Source organism: Mirounga angustirostris, unplaced genomic scaffold (assembly GCF_029215605.1).
Source record: "Mirounga angustirostris isolate CCGP_5_RB_7025 unplaced genomic scaffold, mMirAng1.0.hap1 SCAF_3, whole genome shotgun sequence".
Lineage (NCBI taxonomy): Eukaryota > Metazoa > Chordata > Mammalia > Carnivora > Phocidae > Mirounga > Mirounga angustirostris.
The window spans coordinates 37,078,887-37,095,956 of NW_026991711.1; the positions used below are offsets into that span (position 1 = coordinate 37,078,887).

The 17,070-nt window shown below is 34.7% G+C and overlaps 1 protein-coding gene across 1 annotated transcript; it reads left to right on the top strand.

Moving 5' to 3' along the window:
- The first annotated feature begins 7,942 nt into the window (after nucleotides 1-7,942).
- Nucleotides 7,943-8,077, top strand: LOC123838629 (thymosin beta-10-like). The gene has a single exon (XM_045867543.1). The coding sequence runs from the start codon at nucleotides 7,943-7,945 to the stop codon at nucleotides 8,075-8,077; it is 135 nt and encodes a 44-aa protein (XP_045723499.1).
- Nucleotides 8,078-17,070: the final 8,993 nt, after the last annotated feature.

Genomic DNA, 17,070 nt, shown 5'->3' on the forward strand with positions numbered 1-17,070 from the left:
CCATAATTTTCTAAAAAACTCTTCTTTTTTTCCAAAGTATCTCATAGTTGCCTTCTTGCAGAACCTTAAATGAAGCAGTGACTATATTAATCTTGAAGAACTTAAACATTTTTTGAGACTAATTATGACATTAAATAGGAAAATGTATCAGAATTCAGTTTTCAGGCTTAAAGCTCGAAATATGTCATTTAATCCCAAGACTGAACTTGTCAGATGTAAACCAATAATTCTCAAATCAACTTTATTGTGAAGTCAGCTATTTCCATCCACAAACTCATCATTTCAAGGCATTTGCTTTGATCCCTGGAATGCTCATCTCCCCTACACACACTCACAACTTGTCACTGAGCTGCCTGCTCAGAGGCCTTCTCTGACCTGCCTTCTCTAAAACAGCTATTACTTCAGCCTTTATTCCTTTGAATCACGTATCTAATTTTTCCTTTTAGCACATATATCCTACTACTCTTAGTTCTATTAGTTTGTTCCCCTCACTTTACTATAACCTCCATGAGAACTATTTTGTATGTTTTCTGTATCTCCAACTCCAACATTCAATGGCTAATCAATAAATATTTTTATTTTATAAATCTCTGCTTGAAACTTCATTTGTTCCTCAAAATAGCAATGTTATAAAAAAGATCCAACACCTTTTATGTAAAATGAAAAAAAAATTTTTTTCTGGTGTTCTTCAATTCAGTAAAAAGCAGTTCCTTCAAGTTGACTATGCCAGAAACTAGGGAATTTATCTCAAAATTTCCATCTTTCTAAATTTATACTCATCCACCAGCTTTTAGAAATTTTCTTCCTAAAAAACAAAAACAAAAAAGAAAAGAAAAAAGAATTTTACTTCCTAGTGTCCATCTGTTTGCCCACACTATAGCTAAACAACCTATTAATTTATAATCCACACAGTAACTAAAAGCAATATTGGGATTTTACCCTCCCCAAATAAAATCCTTCAGGTAGAGTCCAAAATCATGACCATATGTGTTACATGATATGGCCACAGTTATCTAAACTCTCTGAGAATCTTCTTTATTCTATGATTCACTCTTTTTAGGTTTCTTTTGGTCTTTGATTTTAATGTTCTCATCCGGTTCTCAACCTCCCCATATGTTGTATGTCTAGAATGCTTACTCCCTCCTATCTCCAAATCTTTGCTCATTCAATCCCGGTCATCCTTCTGGTTTCAGCTTAAAAGACACTTCTTCTTTGCACAGTTGCAAATATATGATTAATTGTATGTAATATTTTCTTTAGTGTCTGTTTTTCCCACTTTAATAAGACAAAGAACATTTCTAACTTGTTCTCTGATCTTTCCTGATTATTAATTATAGTGTATAGGAAATGCTCAATAGTTTTTTATATTGTTACTAATCAAGAGAAAATGTGTGTTGGGAGTCCTGAATTATTCAACTATGGCAACTGCATTTATTAAAATAAAATTTATTGCTCTCTATAGTCACCTCAATTTTGGTATTAAGATTTCTTAAATTTATGTCTTTGTTTTCTAGAATAATGTACTTACAGAGTCATTTGTATTACTTAACATAAAAGTATATTCCAAGGTATAAAATATCTTGAAAATTAAGTATGTGATTTCTTGATATGGGTGATGGGCAATTGAGAGAGCATAAACTATATCTTCTATGCTGCCTGGGGAAACAAATGGAACTTTAACTAGAAATATGAAGCTATCTGAGAAAAAGAAATGTTTACCAGCTGAACAGAGATAATATCAACATTTGTGTATGTAATATAATATGTCCTCAGAGAAAACTGTTTAATATATTTTGGCAGTAATATAAGTATATGAAAGAGTAAGTCTATAAACAAAATTCACACTTAGACATTTGCTCATGGGGATCCTAAAAGAGAGCAGGGTTGAGAGATACTTGAAAAAAATTAACACAAAATGAAGTATTAAATTTTTAGTCATTAAAATTAATATAATTTAGTGATTATGTGACAAGCCAAAAATGTCAACAAATATTGATCATGGTCCTTTACCTGCATAAAGCACAGATATGACATACTGGTTTATTAATATGGGACTGAGACATAAACAGAATGACACTGAAAGGTTATAGGGAAACACCTGTGACTTGTAAGGGATTAATTATTGCCATATTTCAGACAATATCACAACTTCAGTTTAACATAAAAAATGCTGATTGATGAGTAATTTACAGTATTCAGTGATACAATAGCAGTCTTTCCAGACCACTGTAAATCTAAAGTGAAAGATTTTAAGACCTAATGAGGATAACTTGAAACGAATATTTATGGTGTGCTGTCATAATTCCATAACTCAGAAAAGAAATATGATCCTTTCAACAGTCATCTTTTTATTTTATCAAATCACATTATATCTTAATCAGTTATGATTTTAGACCATCTGACGTGTATTGTGATTAGATGTATATATGTTCTCTATAAGTAAATTGTGAGCAACTTAAGGAATTGAACTGTTATCTTACTCATTTTTTTATGTCACAGAGTACTTTTTATATGAAGAGGTTCAATATATTTTGAATATTTAAATATGGAAAGAAATAGTGTAGAATTGAGATTCTAAGGTGCACTTAAGTTTTATAAAAATTCTCTTCATCTTTTTTCTTTTCTTTTTTTTGTTTTGTTTTAACAAACCCTTGTGTTGAGGATTTTCAATAGATTGGAGTGAGAGAGCTATTTTGCTATGTACAATACCCAGAAGAAAATTCTGTGTTTAAAATAATGGCATTAAGATAGCATTATCTCCTTTTCTTTGAATCCAGAGAAACTGAGGTGAACATGAAATCCCAATTCCATCTTAATGGAAAATAGGGCAAGCTCTCATGCTAAATGTAAGAGTAGGAAGAAAAATTCCAAGTTCAATAAAAAAAAAAATGTGTTGCAGAATATGAGATGATGCAGAGTGGATATCTTACACTTTAAAAATAATGAAATGTTGGGGTGCCTGGGTGGCTGAGTCATTAAGCGTCTGCCTTCGGCTCAGATCATGGTCCCAGGGACCTGGGATCAAGCCCCACATTGGGCTCCTTGCTCTGCAGGAAGCCTGCTTCTCCCAATCCCACTCCCCCTGCTTGTGTTCCCTCTCTCACTATCTCTCTCTCTATCAAATAAATAAATAAAATCTTAAAAAAATAAATAAATAAAAATAAAAATAATGAAATGTTGAGTGAGTAGGGAATTTTCCAAAGTAGGTGCACACCTTAAAAAACAAAATGAAACATCCATTACTTGAACAGAGAGAGATCAGAGTGAATGGATCTGACCCATGAAATAGCAGGGAGGAGATGGTGGAAGAAAAAATTGGAGGATTTTCCATTTGACAGGGCAAAGGGATAACTGAATGGTAAACTCTCTTGCTGGTATTTGTTATTACCAGCAAGTAAAGGCTAAATACACACACACACACATCTGGATATAGTTAGATATAGATGTAGATTAGATATAGATACAGATACAGGTATATATAGAGAGAGACACAGAGACAGAGAGAGATGGAGGGATGAAGACAAAGACAGAGACCCAGAAACATACTTTCATTCCTGGAAATCATCTGCATATTTTATAGCATTCTCCTGGCTCCTCTTTGGAATATAAATAATGATTGGCAGTGAAAAAATATGGGAGTTAATAAAAAGATGTAAAATAAAGAAGGAAATTAACTAGAAGCAAATTGACTTAAATAACTACTACCATCTTAAAAAATGACCGTACTTTTGGTAAAAATGTTGCCAAAAGTTTTTCATGAAAGCAAAGGATCTAATAAGTGACTATTGCATTTTTGAATTTAGATGTTAGTTACAATATACAGTAGAAGAAAAAAAGCACAGCATAAGTTGAAAAATCATCCAGCACTGTAAAGGAAAGAAAGGTATAAGAAGAGTAAGGGAATATTGAAAAAAAACAAAAAGGGAGGATAAAAACATCAAAGAATTCAGGCAGAAGTATGTAGACATGCAAAGACATGCAAAGAAATCTTGAAGAATGTGGGCAAAAAGGCATCTGTATGGCTCAGTTGGTTAAGTGTCCGCCTTTGGCTCAGGTCATGATCCCAGGGTCCCGGGATGGAGTCCTGCATTGGGTTCCCTGCTCAGCCCAGAGTATGCTTCTCCCTCTACCCTTGCCACCTGCTCATGATCTTTCTCTCTCTCAAATAAATGAATAAAATATTTTTAAAAAAGAATATGGGTGAAAGTAAATGGAAACAAAGAATTATAAGACCATGTATTCATAATGGACTGGCTTACACTTAGCTCTTCAGAGTCTTGATTTGGGGACTTAAATGAGTTAAGCACTTAAATCATTTTAACAAACTAAAGAATTTAAATAAGTCAGAAAAATGAAAAAAATAAAATTAAACAAACCAGGAGGAAGGTGTTTATAAAAATTACACATACACCCGTATACACACAATGAACTGGAGGAAAAGAAAATCTGCAGATTTCATAAACAATCTTATAGAAGATATTTGAATAATAATTTAAGAGTAAAAACAACTAGATGAACAATTTGTTGCATAACCAGGTTAAAAGAAAATAAAAATAAATCAAGAAATCAAAATGTGTTAATATCAAGATATGCTGGCAGTTAGCCAGTTAGCTCAGTTGGTTAGAGCGTGATGCTAATATCAAGATATGCAATAGAACTTAGAATGTTTTTGCTCAGTTTTTATTTAAAATAGTTGTAACAAGGGGAAAAATCAGGTCATGAATTTTACAATGAACACATAATCCATGTATACAAAATGCTAAATACAAAACAGAAAAATTTGACACATGTACATTTTCAGCTAATTTATTTCAAATCATAAATTCCATAAATATTTATTTTTATATTTTATTACTTATTTTTCTAGTATAACAATCTCATTTTTTGTTTTCTTGGACTTTTTACCTTAAAATTTATTTTATTTGTTTTTATTAGCCATTCTTGATTTTTGTGTGTGTATGTGGAATTGTATTCTAGTTTCTCTCTTTGAATCCTTTTAAATGACTTTAAAAAACTGTACAACTAGGTATAGTCTGAGGAGTATTTTGTACCGAAATTAACCACAGGGCACACTATTTTTATTAAGGTAAAGCCAAGGTGACAAAAAAAATCATGCTGAAACAATTAGACTCCTTATTTATGATTACTCTTGAACATACCAAAATTAAAATTTTAAAGTAATGTGTTCAATTAGTTGTGTTAATTCACCTTCTGAATTACTTTCAGATTTATTACCAAATCTATGAACTAAGAAGGCCATGCTACAGAGTAGAAAGTTAATGGTTGTCCAGTTTAACTGAACTGGCTTTAAATCTTGGATCATTCCCTTTCTTCAAAAAGTTGGAAACAACTTTTAAACTGGCTGTAGTCTCAATATTTTTATCATCCTCATTGGCTATTATGGTAATTAAATGACACAGTGCATGTGAATATTATGCTATAGTGAATAATATAAGATGGCTTTAAAATGTATGATAATTGATTTATTTTTATATTCAGTTTTGAAAAAGTAGCCTTTTCTTTTATTTTTTTTTAAAGATTTTATTTATTTATTTGACAGAGACACAGTGAGAGAGGGAACACAAGCAGGAGGAGTGGGAGAGGGAGAAGCAGGCCTCCCGCCGAGCAGGGAGCCGGATGCGGGGCTCAATCCCAGGACCCTGGGATCATGACCTGAGCCGAAGGCAGACGCTTAACGACTGAGCCACCCAGGTGCCCCGAAAAGTAGCCTTTTCTTCTATAATAATCTATTTTAAAACTATATTGTATTATGGCTCAATACTCCTACAATAAGAAGCAACGGCACAACTCTTTAGCAACTAGTAAAGTCCAGTAACCTATGTAAAAGCTTAGAGTGAGATTTTAGGTTCATTTTGGACCCAGAAGATATTCTTGATATGGCCTATGATTAAATGTGCCTACTGACAAGTCCTCACTTCTGATGAAACAAGGAGAGAGCAGTAGTCCCAGGAGATTAGAGGGTAAAAGTTCTTTGTTCTTCTTGATAGTATTAGCAATCCCACAGGAAAGGTGAAGGTCTATCATCCTCTAAAAATGAATTCACACAAAGGGCATTGGTAGGAAATGTGGTAAGGTTTATTACTGTAGAGTGACCACTCTTCAGAAAAATAGAAGACTTCTATACTAATGTCTTTTAGCTGAATCCTTTCAGAAATATTAAATTTATACAAAATCATCACTTCATTAAGATAAGGTAAACATCTGTTTATGAGGTTCTTGTTCCAAAGCATTATATTTAATTAAAATCAAATTATAAACAAAAGGAATGGGACAATTCATAAGCTCCATTTTAAGCCTCAATTATCTGAAATAAGATTTTCAGCATAAACATACAAAGACAGTATAAAGGAGAAAAACTAAATGTTTACTGAGATTATAGTTTCACCCAAAGAAAGTCAATCTTAGCTGAGTAGTCCTCAATTAATTATAGTTTCATATACCACAAACAACAATATTGTAAGTTTGATATTGTGATTTATAAGAAAAATATATATTTGGTCATTCAGATGATATCTATTTGGCCTTCCTATGCAATACCTGGCTCACAGCTCTAAAATCCCTTGGAATTTCCTAAGTGTGGAGAGTGATAAAAGTATCTTTTATTATTCTTTTTTTAAAGATTTATTTATTTTAGAGAGAGAGAGGTGGGAGGGAGAGGGACGGAGGGAGAGGGAGAGAGAGAATCTCAAGCAGAATCTGTGCTCAGTGTAGAACCCGATGCGGGGCTCAGTCTCCTAACTGTGAGATCATGACCTGAGCTGAAACCAAGAATCAGAGGCTTAACGAATTGAGCCACCCTTTTATTATTCTAATGAGGTAAGTCTGGGAAACCCTAAGGGTGGTGACTGGCTGGCTGCCAGTGGAGCCAACCATGTGATTATGGGTTAGAATTTTCAATTCCATTTCTCAGTCTCCAGGGAGAGGATAAGGGCTTCAGATTGAGTTCAATCACCAATGGCCAATGACTTAATCAATAATCCCTTTGTGATAAAGCCTCCATAAAACCCCAAAAGGACAGGGTTCAAAGAGATTTCTATTTGGTGAACACATGGAGATTTGGGGAAAGTGGCATGCTGGAGAGAGCGTGGAAGCTCTGTGCCCCTTCCCATGTACCTTGACCTTTGCATGTCTTCTCTGTGGATATTTCTAGGTTATACCCTTTGCCCTCCCTTCCCCTATGATCCTTTGTGCTGTTTCTTATATTCCACATATGAGTGAAACCAAATGATAATTGTCTTTCTCTCATTGACTTATTTCACTCAGCATAATACCCTCTAGTTCCATCCTCGTCGATGTAAATAAGTATTCATCCTTTCTGATGACTAATACTCCATTCCATATATATATATATATATATATATATATCACACACACAAACACCACTCTTCTTTATCCATTCATCTGTTGATGGACATATCGGGTTTTTCCATAGTTTGACTATTGTGGACATTGCTGCTATAAACATTGGGGTGCATGTGCCCTTTTGGATCATTAGATTTGTATTTTGGGGGTAAATACCTAGTAGTGCAATTGCTGGGTCATAGTGTAGCTCTATTTTTAACTTCTTGAGGAAACTCCATACTGTTTTTCATAATGGCTGTACCAGCTTTCATTCCCACTAACAGTCTAAGAGGGTTCCCCTTTCTCCACATCCTCGCCAACATTTGTTTTTTCCTGTCTAGTAAATTTTAGCCATTCTGACTGCTGTGAGGTGGTATCTCATTGTGTTTTTGATTTGTATTTCCCTGCTGCAAAGTTATGTAGAGCATTTTTTCATGTCTGTTGGCCATTTGTATGACTTCTTTGGAGAAATGTCCGTTCATGGCTTCTGCCCATTTCTTGGCTGGATTGTTTGATTTTTGGGTGTTGAGTTAGGTAAGTTTTTATAGATCTTGGATACTTCACATATCATTTTAAGAAAATGGCAGGCAAGCCAGACATGGGGGGAGTCGCCAGCTTCAATAAGGCCAAGCTGAAGAAAATGGAGACACAGGAGAAGAACACCCTGCCAACCAAAGAGACCGTTGAGCAGGAGAAGCAGAGTGAAATTTCCTAAGAACCTAGAGGATACCTAAGAACCACCCTGTCATCTTTGACACTCGGTCGTGATGTGGACAAAGAAGAGCCACCTGCAAGATGGACACAAGCAACAAGCTGCACTGTGAACCCAGGCATTCTGTGCTGATGCCACCAGCCTGCAGGTCTCTCAGCTCCCCCCCCACACAACTGGACTGCCAAATTCTCCGGTTTGCCCTGGGATATTATAGCAAATTATCTGTATGATTAATGAAAATAAAACACACATCATGGCAAAAACAAAACAAAACAAAATCACATTTGGTTGTACAATTTTCCCAACGCCATTTGTTGAAGAGACTTTTTTTCCATTAGATATTCTTTCCTGCTTTGTCAAAGATTAGCTGACCATAGGATTAAGGGTCCATTTCTGGATCTCTATTCTGTTCCATTGATCTATGTGTCTGTTTTTCTGCCAGTACCATAATGTCTTGATGATTACAGCTTTGTAATAAAGCTTGAAGTCTGTCATTGTGATGCCACCAGCTTTGGTTTTCTTTTCCAACATTCCTCTGGCTATTCAGGGTCTTTTCTGGTTCCATACAAATTTTAGGATTATTAGTTCCAGCTCTGTGAAAAATGTTGTTGGTATTTTGATAGGAATTGCATTGAATGTGTAGATTGCTCTGAGTAGCATAGACTTTTAACAATATTTATTCTTCCAACCCATGAGCATGGAGCATTTTTCCATTTCTTTGTGTCTTCCTCAATTTCTTTCACAAGTGTTCTGTAATTTTTAGAGTATAGAACCTTTACCTCTTTGCTTAGGTTTATTCCTAGGTATCTTATGGTTTGGGGGGCAATAGTAAATGGGACTGATTCTTTAATTTCTCTTTCTTCTGTCTCATTGTTAGTGTACAGAAATGCAAATGATTTCTGTGCATTGATTTTATAACCTGCCATGTTGCTGAATTCCTGTATGAGTTCTAGCAATTTTGGGGTGGAATCTTTTGGGTTTTCCACATAAAGTATCATGTCATTTGCAAAGAGTGAGAGTTTGACTTCTTTGCCAATTTGAATGCCTTTTATTTCTTTTTGTTGTCTGATTGCTGAGGCTAGAACTTCTAATACTATACTGAACAAGACTGGTAACAGTGGACATCCCTGTCATGTTCTTGACCTCAGGGGAAAAACTTGAGAATGATATTTGCTGTGGGCTCTCTGTAGATGGCTTTTATGATATTGAGGTATGGTCCCTCTAGCCCTACAATGTGGAGAGTTTTAATCAAGAAAGGATCCTGTATTTTGTCAAACGCTTTTTCTGCATCTATTGAGAGGATCATATGGTTCTTGTCCTTTCTTTTATTACTGTGATTGTGATGTGATCACATTGATTGATTTGTGAATGTTGAACAAACCTTGCAGCACAGGAATAAATCCCACTTGGTCATGGTGAATAATCATTTTAATGTACACTTAGATTCTATTGGTTAGTATCTTGGTGAGAATGTTGGCATCCGTGTTCATCAGGGATATTCGACTACAATTCTCCTTTTTGGTGGGGTCCTTGTCTAGGTTTTGGGATCAAGGTAATCCTGGCTTCATAGGAAGGGTTTGGAAGTTTTCCTTCCATTTCTATTTTTTGAAACAGCTTCAGAATAATAGGTATGATTTCCTCTTTAAATGTTTGGCAGAATTCCCCCAGGGAAGCCATCCAACCCTGAACTCATTTGTTGGGAGATTTTTGATGACTGCTTCAATTTCCTTGCTGGTTATGGGTCTGTTCAGGTTTTCTATTTCTTCCTATTTCAGTTTTGGTAGTTTATGAGTTTCCAGGAATGCATCCATTTCTTCCAGATAGCCTATTTGTTGGCATATAGTTGCTCATAATATGTTCTTATAATTGTTTGTATTTTCATGGTGTTGGTCGTGATCTCTCCTCTTTCATTCAAGATTTTATTAATTTGGGTCCTTTCTCTTTCCTTTTTGATAAGTCTGGCTAGGGGTCTATAATCTTACTAATTCTTTCAAAGAACGAGCTTTTTGTTTCGCTGATCTGTTCTGCTGTTCTTTTGGTTTCTGTTTCATTGGTTTCTGCTCTTATCTTTATTATTTCTCTTCTGCTCAGTTTAGGCTTTATTTGCTGTTCTTTCTCCAGCTCCTTTAAGTGTAAGGTTAGCTTGTGTATTTGAGACCTTTCTGGTTTCTTGAGAAAGGTTTCTATTTCTATGTACTTCCCTCTTAGTACCACCTTTGCTGCATCCCAAGGGTTTTGAACAGTTGTGTTTTCATTTTAATTTGTTTCCATGATTTTTTAAAATTCTTTAATTTCTGGATGACCCATTCATTTGTTAGTAGGATGCTCTTTATCCTCCAAATATTTGAGTTCCTTCCAAATTTCCCCTTGTGATTGAGTTGAAGTTTCAAAATATTGTGTTCTGAAAATACACTGGGAATGGGGCGCCTGGGTGGCTCAGTCGGTTGAGCGTCTGCCTTCGGCTTGGGTCATGGTCCCGGGGTCCTGGGATCGAGCCCCGCATCGGGCTCCTTGCTCTGCGGGAAGCCTGCTTCTCCCTCTCCCTCTGCTGTTCCCCCTGCTTGTGTTCCCTCTCTCTCTCTCTGTCAAATAAATAAATAAAATCTTTAAAAAAAACAAAACAAAACACAGGGAATGATCCCTGTCTTTTGGTACCAGTTGAGATCTGATTTGTGACCCAGTATGTGATTTATTCTGGAGAATGTTCCATGTGCACTCGAGAAGAATGTGTATTCTGTTGCTTTAGGATGGAATGCTCTATATATATCTGTGAAGTCCTGGTCCAGTGTGTCATTCAAAGCCCTTGTTTCTTGTTGATCTTCTGCTTAGATGATCTGTCCATTGCTGTGAGTGGGGTGTTGAAGTCCCTTACTATTATTGTATTATTATCAATGTGTTTCCTTAATTTGGTTATTAATTGGTTGATATAATTGGCTGCTCCCAAGTTAGGGGCATAAATATTTATAATTGATAAATCATCTTGTTGGATAGACCTTTTAAGTATGATATAGTGACCCTCCACATCCTTACTACAGTCTTTGGTTTAAAAACTAATTTGTCTGATATGAGGATTGGTACTCCAGTTTTCTTTTGGGGTCCATTAGCATGATAAATGTTTCTCCCCCTCACCTGCAATCTGTCTTTGGTTTTAAATGAGTCTCTTGCAGACAGCATATGGATTGGTCTTGCTTTTTTTTTTTTTTTTTTAAAGATTTTATTTATTTATTTGAGACAGAGAGAATGAGAGACAGAGAGCATGAGAGGGAGGAGGGTCAGAGGGAGAAGCAGACTCCCTGCCGAGCAGGGAGCCCAATGCGGGACTCGATCCTGGGACTCCAGGATCATGACCTGAGCCGAAGGCAGTCGCTTAACCAACTGAGCCACCCAGGCGCCCCGGTCTTGCTTTTTAATACAATCTAATACCCTGTGTCTTTTGATTGGAACATTTAGCCCATTTACATTCAGAGTAACTATTGAAAGATATGAATTTATTGCCATGTATTATCTATAAAGTCCCTGTTTATGTGGATCGTCTCTGTTTCTTTCTGGCTTATGTTACTTTTGGGCTCTCTCTTTGCTTACAGGATCCCCTTTAATATTTCTTTCAGGACTGGTTTAGTGATCACAAATTCTTTTAGTTTCTGTTTGTCCTAGGAGCTCTTTATCTCTCCTTACTTTCTGAATGACAGCCTTGCTGGATAAAGTATTCTTGGCTGCATTTTTTTTTTCATTTAGTACCCTGAATATATCATGCCAGCCCTTTCTGGTCTGACACTTCTGTTGCCAGCCTAATGTTTCTACCCTTGAGGTTAAGGAGCTCTTGCCTTGCCCTGCTTTCAGAATTTTCTCTTTATCTCTGAAATTTTCAAGCTTCACTATTATATGTTGGGGTGTTTATCTATTTTTATTGATTTTGAGGGGGGGTTCTCTGTGCATCCTGGACTTGAATGCCTGTTTCCTTCCCCAGATTATGGAAGTTCTCAGCTAAAATTTGCTCAAATATACCTTCTGTCCCTCTCTTTCTTCTTCTAGGACCCCAATAATTCTAATATTGTTTCACTTTATCATTATCACTGATTTCTCTAAGCCTCCCCTCATGGTCCATTAGTTGTTTTTCTCTCTTTTCCTCAGCTTCCTTCCTTTCCATCAACTTGTCTTCTATGTCACTTATTCTCTCTTCTGCCTCATTTACCCTAGCTGTTACAGCATTCAATTTAGATTGCATCTCAGTTAAAACATTTTTAATTTCGGCCTGATTAGATTTTATTTCTGCACTAAGGGATTCTCTAGTGTCTTTTATGCTTTTTTCAAGCCCAGCTAGTAACTTTATAATCATTATTCTGAATTCTACATCTGACATTTTACTTATATCCATATTGATTAGATCTATGGCAGAGAATATTACCTCTGTTTCTTTTTTGTTGTTGTGAATTTCTCCTTCTAGTCATTTTGTCCAGGGAAGAATAGATGAATGAGAGAACAAAATCAAAAATATCGACCACGACCCCAGCAAAATACACACTAGATAAATCTGAAGAGGTCAGAAACAGCAACAACAACAACAACAAAAGGATAAAAGAGAATATAATCTCACAGGTGGACAAAACAGTGTGATCCACGTGGTCCTGGGTGTATTTTGGTCTGTTTGTTAGAAGACACTAAATCTGAAAATTGTAAAGAAAGAAAAACTTATATACATACAAAAATAAAATTGAATACAATGAAAGGGAGCCAAAAATGAAGACTATCTATAAAATAAAAATGTAAAAATGAAAATTTAAAAAAAGGCTTAAAAACAAAGAGTTGAGGGATACCTCAGTGGCTCAGTCAGTTAAGCATCTGCCTTTGGCTCAGTTCACGATCCCAGTGTCCTGGGATTGAGCCTGTGTTGGGCTGCCTGCTCAGTGGGTGTCTGCTTTTCCCTCCCCCTGATCTTGTGCTCTTGCTCTCTCTCTCTCCTTCTCAAATAAATAAAGTCTTTAAAAAACAAAACGAAAAACAAAGAGGTGGTAAAATAAGAAACTAGTTGACAAGGAATAAAAAGAAAAGAGAAAAAAAATTTAACTGAAAGACTAAAGACTCAGAAAAAAACCCTCAAATTCTTTATACTATTTTCCCCTAGTGTAGTTTTTCGGTTCTGTCTGATCCATAAACTTGGTATTCACCTGACGTTCCTGCTGGTCTTCTTGGGGAGGGGCCTGTTGCACTGATTCTCAGGTGTCTTTGCCTGGGCAGAGTTGCACCACCCCTTGCCAGGGGGCCGGGCTCAGTGTAAGCTGCTTCAGGTTGCTCTGTGTGGCTTTTGTTCCCTGAAGGCTTTTTTACGCAGCTTATAAAAAGTGGTCACTTTCTATTTGTAGAATTGCAGCAATTCTTAGAGCTCAGGTTGAATTCACAGGTGTTCAGAATGATTTGATAGGTATCTAGCTGAATTCAAGGGACCAGATAAAATGTGGGTCCCCTACTCTTCTGCCATCTTCCCTCCTTCCTCCTAATTGCATAATCTTTTAATCACCTTATAGAATCTCAAATCTATGATTTGGTAGTATATTTCAAAGCAACTATATATTTCTTGCATTATTCTTTAAACAAAATACTATATTTTGAAACAAAATACTATTTTATTTTAGATACTGAAATTGGATTCTCACTGTATAATTTAATGTTAAAAATAAAAAGCCTGTTTTTATTTTGTGGTTTTGCCACCCTTATAATAAATTAGTATGCAAAATAGAGTCTATGTCATTATAAGTTTCCTCCACCAATACAAGTAGCAACTGAAACAATGAAAGTAATGGTCAAATAATATTTTTTAATTTTTAAAAAATTATTCTTTGTAATTGTGGTAAAATACTCACAGAATAAAGTTTGTCATCTTAACCATTTTAAGCATGCAATTCAGTGCCATTAAGTGCATACATATTGTTGTGCAAACACCACCACCATCAATCTCTAGAACTTATTTCATCTTGCAGAAATGAAGCTCTGTACCCATTAAATAATAACTCCTTATCCTCTTCTCCTTCTAGCCTGTGGCAACCACCAATCTACCCTCTGTCTCTTTGAACTTGACTACTCTAGGTACCTCATATAAGTGGAATCATACAGTATTTGTCCTTTCATGAATGGCTTATGTCCCTTAGCATAATGTCCTCATGGTTCATCTATGTTGTAGCATGTGTCAGAATTTTTCTTTTTAAAGTAACACTTTTAAAGTAATACTCCATTGTATGTATATACCATTTGTTTATCCATTTATCCATCAATGAACCCTTCATTTGTTTCCACCTTTGGGCTACTTTGACTAATGCTGTCATGAACATGAGTGTGCAAACACTTTTTTAAGACCCTGCTTTCAATTCTTTTGGGAGTATACCCACAGGTGAAATTGTTGAATCATATGTTAACTCTATTATTATTTATTTTAGGAATTGCCTTACTGTTCTCCATAGCAGCTGCACCAGAAAGTATTTCTAAATTAGATTCATAGAATAAAATGGGTTCTGGAAAGTAAAAGGTGATTTCAAAATCTACTGAAAAATATAAGTTAATGTCATGTGAAAGAAAGATGGCAAAACAGATAGAACCCAATGGAGAAATAAGTATTAAAGGACAAGATACATATGAAATATAAAAGAAATGAGAGCAGTAGAAGATAAGAGGTATAAAGCTGATAGAGATAAAAGTCTACTGTATGTTCATTTATACATATTACTAACATATGTGTATTCTATAAGGTGGAGTTGCTTAGAAATACTGTGTGATTTTTATGTAATATAAAGTTATTTCCAACATTTAAAAAAGTTTATTAATAAAAATACTTTGCAAAAATTTCACTCACATTTGTAGATCTTTTTTTTTTTTCATTTTCTCTGGATTCCCCATTATCACGTTCTCCAAATGGAACATATGTTTCTTTTTTATATTCTTGACAAATGCCATACACACTACAACCATTTCTGCCATTAATGCTGTGATTATAACATTGTATACACATTTTATGTAATTATCACAACAACTATTGAGTTAAGGACTATTATCATTTCTATATTTCAGTTATTACCATAGAATGTTAGAGAATGTTGACAACCTATTCAGGAGTACGTAACTAGTACTTAAATGGAATTAAGAATAAAACTCTTTCTTACTCAAACTCCATTTTTCATCTCTATCTCTGCCTAAGAATAAATTTTAGCCAGTGTCAAAATATTTAAAATTAAAAAATTAAAAAAAATATGTTGACTAAAAATGAAATCAATTTATCATATAAACATCAAACTATTAATTCATGCATTCAATTACATACTGAAGTTGTTATATGAATTTGTTAAATTTAATCATATATAAAGAATGTTAAATTTCAATATCCTAAAAGATTTGCACAGTAAGAAAGTCATACTACTTTGTGTTAGAGAGTACTAACAACATTCTTTCCAAAGAAGCACAGTAACATATACATAGGAGCAATACCACTTTTTGGTGTTGAAAAAAAAAAAAAAAAAAAAAGAATGACATCCTGGTAGTTACCATAAACAGCAAAATATATTCAATTACCCATACTAAAAGGGAGTCTTACAATCCTTTTTATGAAATACAGATCAACATGATTTCCAACCGAACAATTATGTATTAAGTTATTAGTTTTTACAGGATACCATTATGGCAGGTGTATATGCAGGAATGCAGGTATGATGATCTCCCTCCAATCCTCCATTGTTGTGTATTTGCCCCTTCACTTACTTGTAGCATCACTTCTACAGAGTAAGTTAAGGAACATTAGAGCTTGAGATTTGTGGGGTTCTAAAGCCAGGAAACGTTAGGTTTTCAATCAATAATCAATCAATTAGGGGTAAAAAAAAGTCTATATTTTTCCCTACACTTCTGATGCCTTCATAATCATGAGAATTTGAATAACAACATAAAAGTATAGGTTATTTGGAGGTTCATCAGGTTTTATAAGCACAGTTGTAATTATTTTATGAGTCTGACTATAAATCATACTATTTATGAGTTCACTATTTGTACTTATCAAGCATTGTTATGACAACCTACCAGAAAGTTGATGAGAAAATAGACAGTTATATCTCATTTAAGAAATACATTGGATTTCTTTATATTATAGGGGGTGTCTTACACATTTTTTTTTTTTTTGAATCACCTACCTCAAGAACAATGCTTAGTACAGATTGCTTAATGTTTACTAGGTAATGAAAAAATATAAAAGAGATTAGTATATTTCTTTGTAGTTAATGCTTGCATGCTACATGTAATAGTCACTGTTGAGCCTCTTAGGTATGCTAATTTTTCTTTAACATAACATTCTTTATTGATTAATAAAGGAAGTGCCCTTTGGGTTCTGTTGGGGAACATAGGCAGATGGTTGGTTTTCTGGTTTTACATAACTAATTCATTCTAACATTCCTACCTATCCCTTAAGCCTCCTATCCCCTTCCTTAATTTCCTGCCAATGGCTTTCTGGCTTCTCCATCTCATTTGCTGTATCCATAAATGTGTCCATGCTTTAAGGAACAATCCCATCAGTGAAGTAAGACCATCCTCACATGTTTTTGAAAAGCCATTAATTCCTGATTAATGACAGAGTGATTCTATGGCCAATAATATCCTGAACTACATAAATTCTGAGACATTCTTGAAAAAGATAACTTGGTGATAAAACATAATCAACAAATTTGTGAATCAATAAAAAAATAAAAATAAAACACAGGTGGTGAATGCTTAATCCACTTAAATGTATAATTATAATTTATCAACTATTAAAATAATGGCTACCAAGGAGTATAAAAATGTTGCACACTTTTAAACACTGATATTGTGATAATATTGTATAAATGGGTTGATTTTATAACCAACAGCTCAAAAGGAAAGGGGGTAGGAAGATGCAAGAAAATATAATCTCTTCTGTTTAAATGTGACTTTCTCTATACTTCACACCAGAAAATTAATTTTAAAAAACACTTAACAAGCTTTAAAAATTG